Source organism: Pezoporus wallicus, unplaced genomic scaffold (genome assembly GCF_028554395.1).
Source record: "Pezoporus wallicus isolate ANWC-B61680 ecotype Strahan unplaced genomic scaffold, APGP_CSIRO_Pwel_v1 contig_6999, whole genome shotgun sequence".
Taxonomy (NCBI): Eukaryota; Metazoa; Chordata; class Aves; order Psittaciformes; family Psittacidae; genus Pezoporus; species Pezoporus wallicus.
The window spans coordinates 4,820,303-4,842,234 of NW_026640180.1; the positions used below are offsets into that span (position 1 = coordinate 4,820,303).

Sequence of the window (21,932 nt, forward strand, 5' to 3'; positions counted from 1 at the left end):
TTTGTGAACTCACACTGTAATCTGCCTTAAATAAGCAAATAAATAAAAAGGCATGCTGGAATAGAGACTACAGTCCAGCTAAGTTTGCATGTACACCTGTTAGCTGGATATCATCAAAACCAAGAATATTATTTGTGCATCCAAGAGAACCACCTGAATGGGAAAACCTAAGTTATCAGGATGAGGAATTTCTTTTAAAAAGGACCTCCCATGTCCCCAAGAAAACGCCATGCTATACTAAGTAAACCATTTAATTACCACAATCATAACTACATATACTATGAAGTTTCCTCTCAAAGGTTTCTGAATAACAGGTAACCTTGGCTTGTATGGGAGGTTCAGGAGTGCCACCTGAAAACCACTACAAATCACAGTACCACTTCCTTCTTCACTGCTCCAGAATCCAAGGACAAAAATAAAAATGTCTATTTTCAGTTCATAGCAAATTGATCCATAGTCCATCATGGAAGCTAAATGAGCAGAAAGGGACAAAAAATGAGGGAGGTGGTTATGGCAGCAGAGGGGACAGCCCCAGGGAGCCAAGGCAGTGGCAGCGAGAGCCGCTTGCGGGTACTGGGCAGGAGAACAAGACACTGGTAAACATTGGTGATGGGTGCAAGAGCTGAAAAGCTGCAGAAGACACAGCCATGGGGCCTTGCTGTGCAGACCTTTCTTTGTTGTCTTATGAGCACAAAGCAACTTCAGCCTGAAGGGCTCATAATGAAATACAGGCTCCACTGAATTCAATGGCAAAAGTCCCATCTGCTTCGGCAGCACCAGTGGTTCACTCCTCTGTGCAGTCCCAGCTGCTCTGGGCAGTGCTGGTGAGGTTCAATGCTGCCATGCAGAAGACTTGCTGGGCTGCTTCTGGGAGCTGACTGTGCAATAATTCTCACAGGTTTAGCTTTCTTCTCCCATCTCTGCTGATGGCAGTCCACGGCTCTCCTATCCACACTGTCATCTTTCCTATGGCAGACTTCCCAATTGCAATTAAGCTTGAGACTACCGCTGGAAATGCAAGCATTGCTTCATGACAAATACTAGATGACTAGGTGGCCTGGCTGATACCTTGGCACTTTAGAGGAGATGAAAAGAAGGTACTTTTTTTTTTTTCTGTGCTTAAATTTAAAAAAGCTAATAGCCATCCTTTGCAAAAAAACTTTCCAAATTTAAAATAAACTCAATTGACAAATCCTAGAGCTGTTCAAAAGAAAGCTAGGAAACTTATTTGCAGGAACAAATATCATGAATAACAATATAAAAGTTCAGGATTAATTTCACTGTAACTCTTCACATTATGGTCAAGATCAAGTTTAAACCCAAACAGTGCAAGGTATTAATACATTATTTCCAGGCATTTCTAATTGTCCTCCTAGACTGTCTTGAAATTACAAGCTTGTATCTTGAAATTCAAACTGAAAGAAACTATGCTTAGAATGATGGCTTTCAAATCTCCCACACATAAAGATAAAAATATAACAAAAAGATATAAAAACTATAAAGCTAAAAAAAAATAAAGACATTAAGTCTTAGGCATAAATGTCTAATTCTAGACAATAAAGAGTGGGAGAAACAGCTGTAATTCAGCTGCAACTGAATTAAATATATTCATAACAGCTTAATGAAAAATTTAAATTAAACAGCAATGATTCAGCTCAGTTCTTCAAGAAACAGAGGGGGTACATTCCTGCCTCGGTTACGACAATCTCGCTGAACTCCACTCTCAACATATACACAACATGCTTTTCAGCCTTTTATACCTTGAAAACACTTAAACACGTCTTTTCCCCCCAAGTGTCACTATGTCTAGTTGCTTATTAAAAAACCCACACTGTTCTAGATCTTGTAAGTATATTCAACCTTTTTTCAATCACTGCTTAACTTCCAGAAGATTTGAGAACTGAAAACAGCAAATACAATTTATGACTGAAGTGAAACACGATGCCTTACACTTAAATGTAAAATAAGAATGGAAAAAAAATACTTAATCATACACCACAACAGGCCTAAAAGGAGTATTTTGTTTCTCATCAATACACAAAAAAGGTTACTAAAAAAAATACACTTAAAAAAATCTTGGTCTCCATTGAATTTCCTAATTCGTAACAGGGCTATGAAAATGACTTAAAATGTTCTATGTTTACTAGATTAGTAAATTAATGATTTTATGTCTGCTGTTTTTTTAAAACATTATTTTCTAAATTTTGCACCTGCTATTTACAAAGATTTTATTACCCTGTTAGTATTGACTGAATACCACTAATCCATACAGTATCTGGCTTCCCTAACTATTTATACATAAGTCTTAGACTCACATTTCAAGTCTGAATACTCTGAAATTCACTATTAATACAAATCCTTATGAATTACTTCAGCTACTCTTAAGCACACACTTAGGTGAAACTAAATGGGTCATAACCTGAGAACTGGCTATGGGCAAACAGGTTAATTTTAGCCTTTGCAAACATTGCTCAGATATCCTCCTACTCTTCTTTCATAGGACAATAGGATTGTTTAGTTTGAAAAGATCTTTCAATACCTAAACAAACCCTATTCGAATGAAGGAACTTAAAAAACAGTATGACTACAATGAACACAGCCAAGTTTAAGACTGGAGTACAAAAATTATTTGGGAGGTAGAATAAAAGCTTTGAATCTTCAGTAATATAACAAGTTCTACTGGATTTCAGATTTGTAGCATCCAAACATAGATCTTGCAAGCTGGATATGTAGGATTTATGTGAAATATAATTTAGACGTTCAGATTAAGAAGCAGAACAATAGGAAAAAAAAAAGATACTGTAAAGTCAGAAAATATTCTGAGATGTAGGATTGAACAGACAGAAAATAACACTGCGGAATAAAGCCAAATCAAAATCTCTCACTGGTATCCTAATACATTATGTATTATCTAATTAAGCATAAGGAAAATTAATGAAACTTAAGCCTTCCAACTTATTGAATACCTTTCTTCTGTGCACAAATGGGATCTTCTTATGAATTCCAAAGGGGAAGGGAGGGGAGGGGGGAGACAAAAAGATCAGTGATGTTTGTAGAATGAAAATAAAAAGATAATACAGAACATTTGACAACATCAATGGAAACGTAATGTTTAAGTAAAGTCTGAAAAACAGAAAAGAAACAAATTAGGCAGGGAATATCCAAAAGCAAAGAAACAGATTAAGAATGATGGGGGTGGGGGAGAAAGAAAACTTTTCATCTTAAAGTCTTGTTAGTAGGTTTTGCAGGAAACCAGCATGCAGGCAGATCACCAGCAAAGCTTAGCCTTAGTGTTACCACCCCTTGAACGCACACTTCCTCCTACATTACTGCAGCTGCTTTGATAAGGCTTAATCACTTCTCAAAAACAGCCCCCCAGTTCACGTGGGGTGGGCCTGCCTGATGACACCTCTTTTCTTAGAGGAAACAAGCCAATTGTTCCAGCTTATTTACGTCCAATATCTGAAAGAATAGCTTGGTATGATAAACATGTCTGCTATTTCTTCCAAACTCTGTGCTATTTACTGCATACATATTTAAATGGGCCAGCAGCATACAATTAACAAATTCAAAGAGCACCATGGTATTGCATTTTAAAATGAAACGTGTTTGAAAGCAACACAAATGTAGCGCTCAGTGTCCAGGCGTAACTACACCAGGACATGTGTTTTGGGGGTCTTGGTTATTTAGTGCATGCTGCTAGGCTAGTGCAAGAAGCCGAGCATACCAACATGCCATAGTATGGCTCATATGAATAATGTTTTGGCACAGAAACAAACATACCTGGCCAAATAAATGAATGTATAAATAAAGATATTAAAATACCCCTCTGCAACCAACTCACAGAGATGAGGTATACTTTGCAGCCCAACTTTTCTGGTTTAGAGGAAGAATAAACACAAACCAGTAGGAAAAACGTTCAAATTCTCTACTAGTAATAATTAACTCACTGAAAAGCTAAAACTCTCTCACCAGGTAGTATCATGAACACTCTTATCAAGGCATTAGTAAACAACTGAGACCTAAGGAGGACAAGGCATTTGCTTTTGCTCAATCAGTTTCTGTGTTTGTTAGTGCTCGGCTTGCCCTGGTAGTTTATTGCACTGAAGATCTGTGGCAAATTTTGCCTGCCACTGTTAACAGCAGAACCGGGTTTTGATTGGCAAAAGAAGTTTGACTTGGTAATTCTCTTTAGGCTCGGACTACAGCACTGTACTGGGGAAGCTGTATTCCAGCTGCAGAATAATCGCTGCACTGTGACAGCATCTTTTCCATGAGAAGGCTGTGAGCTACATCTTTGAAGGCAATACAAAAATTAATGCAGGTAATTTAGGAATGTCTTTATGCCAAATCATGATAGTGATGCATACAAAGCAAGCAGTGCATTTGTGTCAAGTTGCTTATTACATTACTGCACCCTTTTAATTAGGTTTGTTTTTTCAATCACGTGCATGAGGCCAGAAATGTTGCTAATTAAAATAAAACAGGACTTCAACTGTATGCTGGCTAGGTAGAGGTATTTGCAGCTCCTGTTGCTAAGTGATACACTTGATGCACAAACCATTACAGCACATGAGCTAATGTTCACACAAGACATTTTTTTCTGGATCAGATTACATTGCAGTCACCACAGCAAACAGGAAAGAGAAAGTACAACAAGAGGAAACTATCAGAGATAAGAAAACTTGACCTATCATATTTTCTTGCTTTTAAAATCAGTGAATCCAAAAGGCCAATACAGGCCAGCAGGGATGTAAGGGACAAAGGGCACTACGACTGCTATTTAGGCTTTCTCCCACTAAGCATACACAGTAACTGCCTACCACAAATCCATTAGAACCCCATGATGTGTTTTCTTAAGCAAAATAACAGATTAAAAAAAAAAATTAAAAAATAAAAGGGGGAATACATGCTGTTGAGCATCCTGCTCATGGCTGGATGCAACATGCATGACTCAGAACCAAAAATAACAATGATAATTTAAAAAAAAGGGCTCAGAAGAACACCATGCAGTGAGGTCAGACAATACTGATGGGGCTTTGTTTTGAAGGGGAAAGTGAGAGGGGAAGACAGAGGGCAAGAAAGTGTAAGAGAAGATAGCAAATGAATGATCAGTGCAAACCATAGTGATGGATCATTCTCATTACATGTGGGAACCCAGGTCAGGGCATGTTCAAACTGCAAGGAGAGAAAGGAAATCAGCAGCGAGCCCTGGAAACTACTGATGATATAAAAAACAAGCGATGATTTTAAAGGATCATTCCATCAAACAAAACGCACCCACTGCTGCAGATATCAGGCATTTCCTTCTATGGGAAATACTGCAAAAGAAAAATGTCAGGGGGCAAATAGGACTGTACTGCTGCAGTCCTCCAAGGAAGCTGAACAGAAATTACTGAACAACAGTGGAAATGCTGAACCACTGCAAGACTGTCAATATATAGCCTTTACAGAAGTAGTTCTAAGCTGATAATCATTTCAGTCTGTTTCATCAAGAACACGAATAAAATAAATCTTGCAGTTTCTCCCTCAAAAGGCAAGGCCCCAAAGGAAAAAAATAATAAGAAAAGATATGGAATTCAAATCTCTCTAAGAGAAAGAGGATTTTTCCTTTGTTGTACAGATAGTAAACCATAACCCATCAGGAAAACATTAAAGATATCAGCTTCTATTTAAATTTGAATCAACCCTCACATTTACTTTTATGCCCGAATCTAGCCTCTTCCATGTGCACAATACCCATGAGCCCATCGCGCCCACTGGGCTGGAGGTACAAGCGTGTGCCCATAGCAAGCTGCAGCACCAGCACCACAGATCCCATTTTACAGCTCTAAGGGGATTAGCTGGGAAAGCAGACATGAACATATGCCAGCTCTGACTTTAGCTAGACATGCTACAGAAGACAACATTTCTAATATCTTCCCTAACATAATGTTTTACACAGAGAAATCATTCATACAGAAAAAAAAAACTGAAAGCAGATTTAAGACAACAATATTAGCATTACAGTACCAGAACAGTTTAATTATTCCTCATCTGGAAACTTTAATGCTGTTAGATATCATTATGCAGCACACACACATGCAAGCCCAGAGGATTTCAGCCTGTCTGCCTGCAATGCTGCAAACTCCACTCTGGAGGAGTGCCGTGGTAAAACTCCAGGGGAGGCAGGATGTGGAGTCATCATCCTTGCATTAAAACCACCATAGATGCAGAGGCCTCCTGCAGCTGAAGAGGGCTGCTGCCCCCAAAGACCCCTAACGCCTCATTGTTTCTGACTTCATTTGAAAACGTGCTCCTGAGTTGCAGCTTAGGCATGGGGACGCTGACACACTAGAGTTTTTAGAAAAGGACTACAGGTATCAGCCTACACTCATGCTACGGAAGTTTACAGTACAGCTTTAAAAGAAAGTATTAGGCCAATGCTGAACTAATTTAAAATCCTTCCCATAAAGCCTTTGGCTTGGCACTGCATTCAGTGGGATTTCAGCCCGCACTTAAGTGCTTTCTTGAGCCAAGGATTTTAAGCACATGGTTTTGTTGCTACTGTGTTTAATTTGACACAGTTTTACTCATTGTATGCCTCCGTACTGTTTCACACGCTGCTTTAATTACACAGTAGCTACTTATTTAAATTTCATGAGAAAAAAACTGGGCACAATATTCAAACAGGTGTTTTCTTCTCTCCACTGATTACTGGTTTCAATACATTCAGTCTTTGTCCCAAGTCCTGCAAGATAATTGTTCACGTCCACACTCTGTGGCAGATGCAGTACAGGAATTTCCATCTGGCCTTTCACAGCAAAATCAAAGCGCTACCATCCATACCCTTCTTGTCCATTGCAAAGGAAACATTTGTCAAAACATGTGATCCACCTTCCTCTCCCAAAGATTAAAAATAAAAGACTTGGAGAGAGAAGTTTAATTATTAAATACAACTTTGTTAAATATTTCTTACTTGAAAGCTCTTCATTCTCCTTGTTCATTCATTCTACCTGCAAATATCTTGAGAATAGCTGGCAGTGCTAGATTTTCTGGGGTTCCTTTTATTTTTAAATATTTCTTTTATTTTCCTAGTTTTTGTTTGGGTTTTTTGTTTGTTTTAACACTAGAAGTAGCCATAGTAAGTATATCAGGGATGCATGGAATTTTTGAGAAGGGACATTCTGGAGATCTGCAATTTACTCTTGCACAGTGTAACAGAAACCAGCATCTAGTAAAATAAATTGACTTCTAAGAATGCACAAATTACAAGATATAAAGTATAATTTATAAGTCCAACCAACAGGTACAAGGCAACTTATCATCATATAAACGCCAACACAAATGGCAACAGAAAGTGACTATTCTTTCCTTAGCAGAAACCAGGTCAGAATATTATGCAGAATATTTGCATGTTGGTTTTGTTGTTTGTTTTTTTTTTATTATTATTATTCTATTGCTTCCTAAAGCCTTTCAGATACACAAGTATTTTAGAAGAGGTGACTAATGAAACATCACAAGTACAAGTCTTCCAAAGTTGTGGTGCTGATGTTTTAGAAGGAGCTCTGCAGGAAGCTTATTTCATCCTAGGAAGATCATTTCATTGGTATAATTAAACTTTCTATGAGAATCCCTTGGATCTTATGCATGCAATCAACATCTTACCCCTTTGGGAGAACACAATCCAGATTTCACAGTGAGAAAACTAGGCTTTTTAACCCAAAGAGTGAGACCAAGGAAAGCGTTAGAGCAGTTCGGAAGATCCATTAATTCTTTCCAAAGCATGCAGTGAGCAAATCCACTGGAGTCTAGCATAACAGTTGCTTTCAGCAGCACATAACTTAAATGGGACTCAGAATATTATCCCAGGGTTAGTAAATAACCTTTTCAAGTAATTTCAAGGCAAACAACCTCAATCAAGGGCAGGAGGCTCTTACCATCAAAACCATCTTCCTCTGTCCCGAGTTCATCATCTGAGCAGATATTCAACACATTTACCAGCATCTCTGTCACTAAAATAGAACAAAAACACAAAATGTTGATATTAAGCTTCCCTGGTGTGTCAGAGAGAAAACTCTAGCTGTAGTAGTGTCAATGAAGATTCAGGACAAAAACAGCACCCACTTTTTAAACAACATGGCCTTGTTTTATTCATGTAGTAATGTAAGATTGAAGTGTCTTCTGTAATTAAAAAAGTACAGTTTTCCATAACAATTGTTCCAAAGACACCACAACAAATAGACCTTAAAAAAAGGTGTGTTTAAAAACCTCTCTTTCTGCAGTGGTCAATAAACTGGGTAACTTTTGTTTTCTCCTCCTCAATACAATTTCACCAAAGAGGCAGTGTCCCTTGAAATCAGGGCAAACAGACTAGATGATTGTTTAAAGTTCCTTCCAGCTGGAACTATTCTGTATTCAATATAAACATTATTGGTGAATACAGAATATATTCAGCTTGTTTACTTTGCACTTTGCACATGGAAGAGTCAGCCTCAGGCTAACCCCTAATCTGGCCCCAGCTCCTCCTGGAAAGGCAGCAGGGAGATACTAACCAGAGAGCACACAGAGTAAGAACAGCCAAAAACCCGAGAAAACCCACCACCCACAAAAAATCACAACCAAGGAAATGTAAGAGATCAAAAAAGCCGAAGTTATGAGGTAAAATGTGAAATCATTAGCAGATTGAAATGAACTCCACTACATCTACATGTAGAAAGCATCATTAAAATGGTTACCAGGCATGTCTAGTCTTGCACTAGCTACACAAGTTGAAACTTTAAATTTTTTAATCAAGTAGTTATTAAGATCCTCTTCTGTGACAACTATGATGGCTTGGAATATTAGAAGGGTGGGGACAAAGCTATATTTTCCCTACATTAGTGCAGGATTTAATATTTCCTTTGACAGGATTAGTGGAAAGACTTTCCACATTAACAACCACCAGTGAAACCAACAGCTTCCTACCTTGGTTGGCCTTTGAAGGAAAAAAAAATCTATAAAAAAAAAAAAGGAAACAAAAAGCTGTGTAGAACATCTCTTATACCCATGAGTTTTGTTTTGTGGAGAAAAGGAAAACGCTGATTTCACTTCCAGGGGGCTCTAAAATTTCCAAGCAATTGGTAAGAGCGACCATTGGGAAGACATGAAGGATCAAACACAAACACACACAGACAAAAAGAAAACAACACAACAAAAAAGAAGGAGGAGTGTCCATGGTCTCAGAACCTCAACAAATCTGGCTGTGCATCCTGCAACCTCACCCGAAGAGGCCACTAATATAAACATCTGAAAAACTGGCCTTACAAAAGGGTCTTACAGGACTTCAGCATGTATGGAGAACAGGCCCATTCTAAAAATGGCCTGGCTGAGTTCACAGCTGAAGAAAATGCAAGCGTTTTATCTGCTTCACAAGAATCCGCAGCACACGTCATTGTGGATTATGTAATGTCTCCATTAGTGGAAACAGCTGTCTATTCTTTGTTAATCCCTATTTCATTGTCTATCAGCTTTGTTCAGAGAGACCTCAGGCTTCTCGCGGCTTTCCTCATACATAAGAGTAGCTGAAAACCAAGCCGGTCAATGACTGCAGGTAAGAGCCACAGCTGGCTGTAGTTTCCAGTTGCCTATTAAGAGAGAACTGCTATTCCAAGCAGCTTTTAAGAGTTTATTACAGTTTTCCAGCAATAATAGCTGTTGCAGCAATATATTGTAATGGATGGATCAAAGCAAGCTTCATCTCAGGCCCTGAATAAAATGACTTGGGATTTAAACAGTTTGCATTATGTACCCATTTAATATGTTAGACCAAAGTGTTTTCATGCCTTTTGTATGCTTGACATTCACAGCATCAAGTTGTCTTCAGGCAACATCAAGAGCATCTTGTTTCAATAAAACACCATTTATGTTCTTCAGAGTCTTCTTGCCAGCAATGAGCCACCATATGCCCTGAGTAGAGAAGGGGCTGAGGAACAGGCTTTCATTCCTCCTGCCATCACTCCAGAGCAGTTAACCAGACTGGGTCTGGCATACAAGGGCCTACAAGGATGCTGGGGAGTGACTCTTCATTAGGGACTGTAGTGATAGGACAAGGGGTAACAGATTAAAACTTAAACAGGGAAGTTTAGATTGGATATAAGGAAGAAGTACTTTCCTGTTAGGGTGGTGAGGCACTGGAATGGGTTGCCCAGGGCAGCTGTGAATGCTCCATCCTTGGCAGTGTTCAAGGCCAGGCTGGATGGAGTCTTGGGTGATATGGTTTGGTGTGAGGTGTCCCTGCCAATAGCAGGGGTGCTGGAACTAGACGATCTTAAGGTCCTTTCCAACCATAACTATTCTATGATTCTATCACCAGCTCTGTGTTTGCTGATGAAAAAGGAATCCATCATCACCTTCTCAGAAATGAATGCTGGGTAAGGATGTAACCCTGAAGTAGTGAAGTCTGTTGTGTTGCAGCTTGAGCAGGAAGCAATATCCAATAGAATGTCTAAGAGCTTATAAAGGAAGAACTGAAAAGAATTTTATTCAGCGAATGCACCTCTTGTCTGCAATAAAATCTGCTTTTACAGCAGAGACATAATGGCATCGTTACCTGGAAAGAGTGGAAATTATAAAAACATCTGAGAAGTGTGATTAACCATTAGTAATTGCTGGTCCCTCTGAGGCCTGTTTCTTCAAATTTGTCCTTGAAAGCAAGTTATCTGTCTTCAAATTATTCTTGCCATTTCAAATAAAAGAGGCCACATGCACAGTGATTTAGAAACCATTCTGAAGTTTCTAAAGAGCCAATTTACGTACCTTTCTCACCCACAAATGGCAAGGACCAGGTAAACACATCCATGAAGTTTGGAAGCCAGTATGGATGAGGGGAGCAGTTGAACTGTCTGATATTCATAACATTGTTCTCATATTTCAATACTGCAGCTAGGTGGGAGAAAAGAGAAACAAGAGAGACATTAGCCACACGTGTGTGCCCAGCTACCAGGCCAGTAACACTCACAGTGTGCGCAGCCGGCAGAGCTGTTCACCACCTTTGAACCACTTCACCCAGTGGCAGCACTTGGCTGCTGGTTATAATAGGATACAGCCTACAGCCTTTAAGAAGTTGCAAGCCATTTTCAATCTGAAAGTGGTGTCGTCAGCTTTCCTTGGCCCTAAGATGGGCTGGTAAGTGAATTAATAACTCTGAGTAGTGACGAATATAGGCTCTAGCATCTGCTACCAGCAGAGAATGAGGCAGAGCACCCACAACCACCCATTTCACAGTTATCTGAGCTCCTCACAACCATACTCTGGACATAACACAGAAGAGCATTCATCACTAAAGAGCTTGAATGCTGCTTTTCCAATGAACGTTTTCAACATATTTTATCCATAGTATTATACTTGATATATCCATAGTATTATACTTGATACATAGTATTATACTAGATGATACTTTGTTCTCCCAGTATTCAAATTCTGGGTACACGACACTGTGCTCCCTACAGCTCAAATGAATACTATTTGTCTTGCACCATTTGAAATTTGTACCATTCTTGTCAACACACACACACACACACACACACACACAAAAGACAGATTACATTTTTAAAGCACTACGCCAAGTTCAGTGTTAACTTGTGATAATGGACTTAAGATTCGTATCTGAAACAGGATCTGATTAACCTATTTTTGCAATATTAACAGAACAAAGTAAATCAAAGTATTACAAAGCATTTCAGTAAGAAACAGAAGAGACCATTGTACCCAGGCCCAGTGCAGTCAAAAGTCGGATGGAAGAAGGAAAGGCTGAATGTGGCTTGGGTATAACTGTGAATGCAGTCAGAAGAGAAAGGGACAATACTGCTTTGGTTAGGAAGGAGCAAAGTAATGTTGAAAATGTGGCAGGTGAAATAAAATGAACTCTACAAATGCCTAGACGATTGCCCTTACCCAACCTCATTTTCCAAAGTATAAAGTTTGCCCTAACACTATATTCAGCACCAAATCTAGACTTCCATGGACTTTTGAAAATTCTCATAGCAGTAAGTGGTTACTAGGGTGCTGCAGATTACCCAAACCTCAGGCCATTCTTTGAGAATACCTGGAGAACAGACAATGGACACGGGTTCAGCAGCTGTTTGTGTCACAGATCTATTAGCTGCCTTTAAAAGAATGTATTGAGGGAGAGCTTTCAATAATATGGTCTTTCAATAAAAATCATCCAATGCTGGATGTTCATTGTTCACTTTACGGCCTAAATGCCTCAGCTTGGGAAACGGTAAAAACAAATCTCATCCCTTCCTTCTTTTTTTAGTATTTTCTTTTTTTTTCTCTTTCTGTCTTCTTGCAAAGACACACACAATGTAATACCTTCATACTGCAGTTACTCAACCTGGTAACAGTACCTCTAATCTAATTGGGGCATATTTTGATTTACAGAATCTATTTCTTGAAATGCAATGATTTATAAGTTTCACAGGCAAAGAATACATGTGCTTCTGGACGTGAACAGAGTTATATATGAAACAGAAGAGCTTATATTTCTTTGCTTTTAGAGAAAAAAATAGTTTTGAGATGACCAACAAAAACCAGCAAGACTTATAACACAGTTCCAGTAGCTGGTTATAACTTAACAGCCAGCAATGAAGTTGCATGACTATACGGCATAGCACTGTAGGAAATGCAGCGTATCGCAACACTGGCTGAAGGGTGAAGAACAATTTCCCCTGATTATTCATCTCCTCCCATTGACTAACGTGTGTGTCAGTCAGATAAAAAACTGTTTTGATGCATTAAACTGTTTCTTCCCACAAAAATTTAGCAGGCTGCTAAATGTCTTCCTTTTTGTGACCAATGACAGAGTCCAGAGTGACCTGGGAGTTTCTGAAGCCTGCTCACTGATAGACACAGAAAATGGCTCACTAACATTTACGTGGACTCTTGCCAGCCAGACACCCTCCATTTAAATAAACTGCATTTGACTTTTGCCCATCCTAGTATGACAGTTGGCAGACATTCTTCTGCTCAGTAAAATATAAATGACCTAATACTGCTATTAGCAAAAATGAGAAAACTAGTGTTGATCTTAATATCTCCATCACTTTCTGGCTGAAATTATACATGGCAGATTGAAATTCATTCTCCTTCCACTACAGGGACCCAATTGCATAATAAAAATAGTTTGTGGCTATAGAGCAAAAATGAGTCAAAACCACACAAAAAGGACTACTTAATGGTTGTGAATATTCATTTAGAAGGACTAAACCTTCAAATTCGTCATCATAGTGAGCTTGAGGTAGTTCCCCTTCCCACTGTTTCTTCAATTTATCCATTAAGTGTATTACTAAATTCTGTGAAAGCTGAATAAATCATTTTTACACTGAATGTTTAAAGCTGGCCTTAAAAAAGCCTGAATCATAAGCAGAACAGTAGAAAAACGTCAAATTAAAGATAAATGGCTTTAGGTGGGTTTGGAGTTTGTTTGTTTTAAGTAAGAACTTATTTGGAGATTACTGTGAAAACCAAAATCTTCATACCATCTTATTAATTTATATATCTGATTATCTTACAAAACCAAGTTCTCATAACAGCATTTTAAAAACTATTGTCCTCTGTAAATGGCCTGTACAGCTCCCCCACAAATGACTTCAAAAGCTACTTGAAATAAAATAACACTATACAGTAGAGCAGGGTAATAACAGAGATGGAAGTCTTCTAAAACAACCCCAGTCTTGAAATAATAAAATAAAATATGGTAGTTATAAGTATCACAAATACTTTTTTGAGTTTTTCATTTAAAAATCTTTTATTTACAATCAGAATGTATGCAGTATTTTTATTAGGTGAATGATATTTTATTAGCTGAATGAAGATGATATTTACATTAAACAAACTGGCTCTTGTTACGATTGTGCAGTTCTCACTACTGCTTAGTAGTTAGAAGAAGAAAACTTCACCTAGAAGATATTCTTTGATAACAGCAGGAGCCTCCCTGAGCTTTTCCAGCCCCTTGCTTTCTTTGGGTCATAGCTCTTTTTTTTTCTCTGTTGGCTCAGAGAAGGTTTGGAGGTTTCACCTCTGCTTCATTTCTTAATGCACATTAACTTGACGCCTAAGTAGCTATAGGATACCCCAGCCACCCTGAAAGAACAGGAACCTTTTGAAGGTTATATGACTACAGGCCACACAGTCACTAATGGAAGAGACAAAAGAAAGCGGGACAGGTTTCTTTGGTTATGAAACCGATAAATGAGGAAGCCAATGACTCTCTCCAACATTTGCTTATTATTCTAGGCTGCAACTTCTATATTTTTCTGTCCAAATGTATACTCAGATACTAGCAGACCATGCCACCAGCCAAGTTTTATCATGTATAATCACCAACCAGAACAAGGATCTTATTTTATTATTCTTAACAGCCACACACATTTTAACCTAATTTCAGTTCCTGCTGTTGTAAATGAGTTTTAGAGGATAGTGTTTTGTAAAGTGAAGATGTGCAGATATCCCAAATGACATTATATTTCTTTCCAATGCTAGTAAACTGAGATACTGAACACTGAAATCACATCAGAGTGCAATAAAAGACTAATGCAGCAAGCAAAGACTGTGTAGCTTTAAGCATTTAACATAGGTACCGAAGGCTGGAAATATGAGTGGTGAAAAATGTGCAGGTAGTGAACCTCCTTCCTACAGCTAGAAATGAAGACGGCTCTTCTAACCTTCAAATATAAACACAAACGTGCCATCTGAGACCCATGGGGTACCTCCTTGGTCTCCCTCAGTTAAAGATGAGCTGGGATGGCCCCCATCTCCTGCGCCATAGCTATCAGATCCGAATGGATGTCTCGGAACTCGCTGGCATCTCAAATGGTGCTTTAAAAGCCTATATGCTGGGAGGTGGATTAAGCCCTTAAGCAATGTGAACATCATTAAGCGATATTCTGAACCAATAGTTCAGAAACACATATCCTGCTTTGAGATCTGCCAATCATTTTCCAATATAAATTAATTGATAACTTCCCCTCCCCCCGATGGAAAAGCACATGGTAGAAATACTACCCTAGAATGAATTACATCTTTTTAGATAAACAACCTCAAAATAATATTAGGAAACAAAATTTTCTTGCATTTTTTTCCCAGAAAACTCATCCTGCATTTTGAACATGAACACAGCAAAAGGTCTCTCAAATTCTTCATACCTAAGAAAGAATTTCGATTTCTGATTTAATGCCAAATTAACTTCAGCATTAACTGTGCAACTGGGAACAGCGCCTTCTCCTCCAGCAGAGTTGCTAAGTAACCACAGCATTTTCTGCCCAAGACAGGGCAGGGATAAGGGTTAGTAAAATGCTTTAGGAGTTTAAACATTCTCAAAAGAAAAAAATATTTACTATACAAGGTAATAATCTAAATAATCCTGTACAGGAGCAGGGCCAATCGCAGCTGGGAAAATCTTCCCTTCCAGAATGCTGAAGACTTCTATTTTACAGGTGCAATTGCATCTTCCAAAGAAACAGCACAATAGCGTTCAAGATTTTTTCAACAGGCTGCAAAAAAATCACTCCTGGCATAAACTCCTCTGTGCTGGCAATGAGATGGCCTAGATACTCTGACAGCTCCTCTTGAAAAGCTTTTGTTTCTGTGACAAGGCCTCATCACAACAGCAGAGAAAAAGTATTAAAGAAAACTGATAGGGCAAACAGAAGGTTACTCTGCTTTTTTTCCTCCCAAAGTACTATTATTTCTTGAAGATCATCCTTGTCTTCCAGGTAGATTACTCTGCCTTTTCAGATATAATTTTCCTGTTAGATCCATTTGGATCAGGTACATTTCTTAATGTGTACCTATGGTATACCACATGCTGATACTTTATACACGTTTCACTGATACATCACTTATCTGATACGTTAATAAGCGTACCGATGTACAGCTGGTTCTGATTTTTCTAGTATCCCAAACTCCCCTGCTTGCTGTCTTTGATTCTTTCCCTCATCATCTGCTTTTCCTTTCAGCAACACCACATGTACATGGCAGCGTGCTGGAAGAAACACCACATTGTTTTTTTTTCCAATAGCTTTGGATTCTCTGGTGGTTATCTCACCCCTATGAAACCTAACCTTTTAAAAGTGTTCAAAAGAGAATTGTCTGTCTTTAGACAGCTAGTTAAAATTGTTCACTCAGCCAAAAAGCATGCACCTACTGAAGTGACAGCCAGACGCTAAAATATGAAGTATAGCCAAAGATTTACAAACAAAATTGTCTGCCTCTGTAGAACTTCTGTAAAATCTTTCACCTTCATTTTTTAACAGCATTACAGCAAGCCCCAAGTAGGGCATCAAGCAACATTAAATGCCGTAATCAAAGTTCAGACACACTACAAGGCCAGCAGATCATACAATGCAGTCATTTTTGGCACCCTCTTACTGTGTTGCTCTATGGAATTTCTCCTGGTGATGGGCACCCTTGAACTCAGTAGTAAACCTGTACTTAACAACCTTCTCAGCGTTTCTTGATCAGTACAGCCTTCCTCTGAGGCCCTGAATCCACAAGTAACTACCACAATCCAAATACCATTTATCTTCTTGCATGAGGAGTTTTGATCCTCTCCAGAAGGGGTAGTCTTAGAAAATGATCAATGCACTGGTATTTCTTGTAACAAGTTTTAATAATAAAGTATCTTTTTCTTTATGCCTCTTAATAATCTAAATGAGAACAGAAAAGTTTGGGAAAACTATGAAGACACTGAACAGAAGCTCAGAAGCTGCCAAAAACCATATGTACAAATTCCTCTGCTTTGCCAATGCTCTCCATTATAATGAACATGAAATGCATTAATAACAATAATGAAGAAAGATAGTCTTGGAAAGGGAAGGGACTCTAGACTCCCCATATCTAGGCAGTTGCCAAGTCTCTGAATCACCCCCTGAAAGTGTCTCCGTCTCCACTAACCACACAGGGAACCCCTGACAGGAGCCTCCTAATTGAAAAACCTAACTTTGGCACCCATGGTTGTGCATGTGTGTGGGCTGGCGTTGCAGCACGACCAGCAGCCACATGACAGATAAATTACACATGCAGCCTTCACGAGGCAACGACCAGTAACCAAAGGATACAGAACACTCCCTTTGGTGCCACAGTGGGCTAGTGCAAAGCCAAGAGATTCCCATGCTGGGTCGGTACTGTGAGACAGTCCATGCAGAGGATCCACAGCAGCATTACTAACAGCAGATATGCTGAATATGGTCTTGTTTGGGTAGCTTACCTTCAAGCTACTCCTGCCGAACTTCCTTTTGCTCTGCAAATGTTGCCTCCCTACTGCTCTCTGAGGACATATCTGATCCCAGTGGCTGCTCTCCAGCAGGGATTGAATAAGCCCTTGGATAAAGTTGGCAACCAAGCCCACTTCTTCTGAAGTGCTTTGAAGAAGTACAAGAGAGTACATCTGCTTTAATGGGTACGAGAACTATCAACCTGGGGAAGAAAATGAGCATTCCTAGCTCCTTGCAGCTTCTTAAAAAAAAAAAATTATCTTAAATAACACTTCATACAAAATGATTTAAATTTAGAATTTAAAAATTCATGTCAGTGGTAGCTGGAGCCTCTCGGGAATTTATTTAGAATGACTTTATTAGCTAAGTAACAACCACAAGCACACTAAGAATGCACACTAGAAAGGAAGGCACTTACTAGGAAGAGGGGAACTCCCTTTCCAAGGAGTGACAGTAACCAAACCCCAAAAGGATCTGTAAAAATCAGTCAGGTTCTGCACCAGTGCATGATGAGTCAGCTACAGCAACAGTCCTATAACACCTCTGGAGGAAAAAACCTTCCTTTGCCTCCTGAAACCAGTCAGTCAGGAGCGCTCTGTAATTATTTAATTCATCTGCTGCAAATCAAAGAAGCCAACAAGAAGCCAGGTTTTGGACTGATTGAGGATGATGGTGCTTTTCTTTCATGACGAAGGAAGCTAGCACCCAACTGCTATTCAGGAGAAAATGGATGAGCAATGCAGCTTGAAAAACTATGCATGATGTACTTTAAATGCAAAGAGCCAGTGCAATCAGTCACGTGAAATAATGCATCAAAACTTCTAATGAGAGGAAAAAGAAGCAGTTAAACACAATGGAAATCAAAGCTGCAGCCTCTAAATTTACAACAATTCACACCTTAAAAAGTGTCACACCGGTACTGATCTTGCACTGCTGCTGACTTGCTGAGCTCACTCAGAGCAGGTAATCACCACCAATGCACCCAAACTTCAGCTCTGACCAGAGATAACCAGCACCTCTCAAGTTGGCCAACAGCCTTTCGCCAGAAAAGGCTTTTCAACTGTTTTAAGACCTGCCTGCTACACTGGAGCATCCTGGAACAAGATTTTGAATATTATAAATCACTGTTTTAAATTTTAACGTTTGCCTTCATGACAAAAAACCCCTATTGCTCACCCTTAGCCTTCCTGTGTACAGAACTGCCTCCATGCATTAATAAACAAAAGGTGAACACTTTCTGACACCTCACTTGTACAGACCTGACATTGGTCTGCTTTCTACCCAAAGCAGCCAGCCCAGCAACTAAACACACTTTTCCACCAACAGCAACCATGATGCCAAGAAAATTAACATATTCCTTGTTTCATCCTGCGCTTCTTGGGTTGCTGGCAGAGCCCCTGTATTATTCACTTTTACAAACGTAGCTACTGACAGCTCTGCTTGCATGTATTTTGCAGAATGCTTTTATTAATTTTTTACACAAGTTAACACGCATATTGAGAACACCAGCGTGTACAGACACCATTATCTAACAGTGAAGTGTTTCCTTCTCTTGCATATAGTTCATGGCATAACAGCTTTTAGATCACAAGATTTATAATATAAAATGATGCCTGAAGAAGCTTTGTTTTGCAGGTGTAAGAAAAAAATTAAAATGGCTTACTTCCTTTGCAGGTAAGCATCCAAAAATGTCTCTTCTGAAGAACATTGATTTCTTTGCAATGGAGCTACTTGCAAGAGCATCATTGAGAAAAAAACTGTTTTGTTTTGCTCACAGAGGAACACAAATAACTTTAGCTTTACTGGGACTACAAGTGAAGCAAACAGTACTGCTCATTGCAAGATACAGCAGGACAGGTTTATTAGAATACTTTATTTTTAGAAACATGACTTTGTTTCCAGTTCGTCAGAGGAGATTTCAGAGAATGCAATGAACTAATACATTCAGGGAAGCTGCAAACACTTGTGTTCAGTGGAGACCTCATAGAGTGACCAGTGACTGCTTATTTGTACTGTAACCTTTTTCTTCTTTTTTTTCTAATGATATTTAATTTCCTACATAATAGTTTTCCAGTGATTAAAAACCCAAAACATAAAGGAACTTGGACAATATCTATCCCCTTTCTTTATCCATTGACAATCTGCCAAAGTGTTAGCTGGCTACAGGCTTTGCATATGCAAACTCCATTAATTTTACCGGAAAGGAGCAAAGGGACAAATAATTTTAAAGGAACACTGGGCTCTGAACATCTCACCTAGAGCATTTCTTAATATGCTTCTCTCATTTAATAGAGCTGTTTGCAGTTTTGCTTCCTGTGTAACACTTACTTAATAACTTGCAGTTGAAGTACAGAAATATCCTAAGGCATATTACAACCTATAGTTATGTTCAGAAGCATACATCTGCCTGTAATAAATTTAATTAGATTTGCATTATGTAATAAATGGAATGGGCATGAACTAACAAACGAAGAAAATGAGAATGAACTGATAAAGGAGTGAAAAAGAAAACCATTGTAATATATTTGAGTAAAGAGTACTTCAGTCTACTGTGTATTAATAGGAATGAAATTCTTACCTTTGTTATTGTATACATCTAGATAGTTTGGTGCTGAAAAAATTGTGATTAGTGAAGGGAAGCCTGTTGTTTGGCTTTTCCTGTACATACGATACCTGAAAGGAAAGAGAAGATACTAATTATTGCCCAGTGTTTGTATGTATATTTGTCACTGATGAAATTTAGAGCAAAACCCCCTAGTACATTACTGCAGTGGCTGTTAACAAATGCCAAGAAAAACATGCATGTGTGATTTTTAAAGTGGAAAAAATACTTTCTGCAGGCTTATTTGTTATATCTATTTGGGATAGGCATGTATTCACACCATGCTTGAAACCTGTGTCTCTGTCTGACACTTAGTAATGGGTTTTGTTATGAGTTCCCTCAGTGCTTGTCCCTGGAGCCAGGCAGCCTCTATGTGTGTGCACCCCAGGACATTCCAATACTTTCCCTCTGTGGGACTGTGGGTGAAGGCAAGCACCAGCACATGCCTTGGAGGTGCACAGTTCTGCTTCAAGAGGAGAAGTGCTTGTCCTCCATGACACTCCAGCTCCCTGCCTTCTCTGGGCAGGTAAGTGATGGCAAGGCCAGGGGAGATGGAAAGTATGGGAAGGAGAGGAGAAACAGGGGATCCAATATTTTCAGTGCTGTGTCTAACCTCATCCAGTCTATCAGCCAGTTTACTAACGCTTGCATGTCTTCATTACTTAACCTTGCTGCCTTATGAAAAATAAAAGGTTTATTGGACCAACAGATAATCAATCCAGCATTAAAGCTGCAGCAATTGGAAGCAAACAAACCAAACAGTATTTGTCTTACTAAGACGTAAGTAACACCAAATGCTGCTCTTCAGTCTTCAGCTACAAGAAACAGAGGAATCTGGCAGACATGTACAATAGTTGCACAGCAACCATTGTATAGTTTCAATGCAATCCTTTCTACAAAATTTTCTTTTTCACCCTTTATTGGAAAGCAATACAATAATAATGAAATTTCATTACCCTTGGGAATTTCATGTCAGTTATTTCTGGCAGAGTAATAGCTTGCTTTTAATTGCATTGACGTTTTTAAGTATGTGACAATTCAAACATTCAGAATAGCTTTTTATATGCATAGCAACTACTGACCTCATTCCTACCATCTTGTCCCTTTATCTTTTATTACTATTCAGGTTGGGTAAGTTTCTACCTCCAAATAAACACATTAATAATTTCTGCAGGATATGCAAAGCTATTTATTCAGATACCAATCCTTCATTAATATCTCACAAGCACAGTACATTTCAATTAATAGATAATATTTTAAGTTTTTATATCAGCATAAAAAATGCTATCTACACAGGCAATAGTTCCATGAGGGAACCATCAGCACTCCCTGGTGCTCAACCTGGACTGTTTTTGCATACATAAAATTCATCACTGATACTTCTGCATAAAATCTGTTTGGACTACAGAGCAGCAGAAGTGAATTTTCTTGGTTAAGCATAAAACCAGTAGGACCATAAGTTTCATGTAGGCATGAAAGACTTAAAAGCTGACACTTCTGGCTTTCATAAGCCAAATCACTTCCCAGGCACTGAGGCAATCAGTCTGTTAGAAGTCTCAGGCACGTTCGTAAAACTTCTTTTTCTGAGCTGAATCCTTTTCCTTCCCAAGTTTGGCATCAATTTGACAGTCTTGTGGTCATTTTATGTCACTTAAAAATCACTGAGGCCAAGTAAATGGCACATATGAGGATTCATTTAAGTCCCATAACCCAGTAATAATAACATATGTTCTAATGCCAGTGTATGTTTTTATAGTATTACTAAAAAGTGAGGGCTGTTGCAACTTAATTTTAAGCTTTCCAGTTTATTCTCACTCAGTTGTTCTTTCTTTCCTTGCTCTGTTTGAGAACACTAAGCCATTATACATTATTAATGCCCCCTCTCCACACATACTTACCCAGCATCCTGGGCTTCATGAGCTCGGAGAATAGATAACAAGTTATTGTGCTGTAGAAATTCACATACAGCAGGGTAACTGTTCAAAGAAAATAATAGCACCTGTTATATGGCATTATCAGAAGCACCACATTTAGCTCTAGCTTTCAAAAAACGTTTTGTCCAACATGCATCATTCATGAAATCAGACCCTGTTCTG

General features: G+C 38.8%; 1 protein-coding gene across 2 annotated transcripts in view; it reads right to left on the reverse strand.

The window, feature by feature from the left end:
• The window catches only part of PPP3CA (protein phosphatase 3 catalytic subunit alpha), a 187,999-nt gene that overhangs the window by 12,693 nt on the left and 153,374 nt on the right, over window positions 1-21,932 (reverse strand). For both annotated transcript variants that reach the window (XM_057418029.1, XM_057418028.1), the window contains exons 7-10: window positions 21,735-21,812; window positions 19,813-19,907; window positions 10,777-10,902; window positions 7,920-7,994 (exon numbers count right to left, since the gene is read on the reverse strand). In XM_057418029.1, coding sequence (XP_057274012.1) covers window positions 7,920-7,994; window positions 10,777-10,902; window positions 19,813-19,907; window positions 21,735-21,812 — 374 coding nt within the window. The remainder of the gene's footprint in view (window positions 1-7,919; window positions 7,995-10,776; window positions 10,903-19,812; window positions 19,908-21,734; window positions 21,813-21,932) is intronic.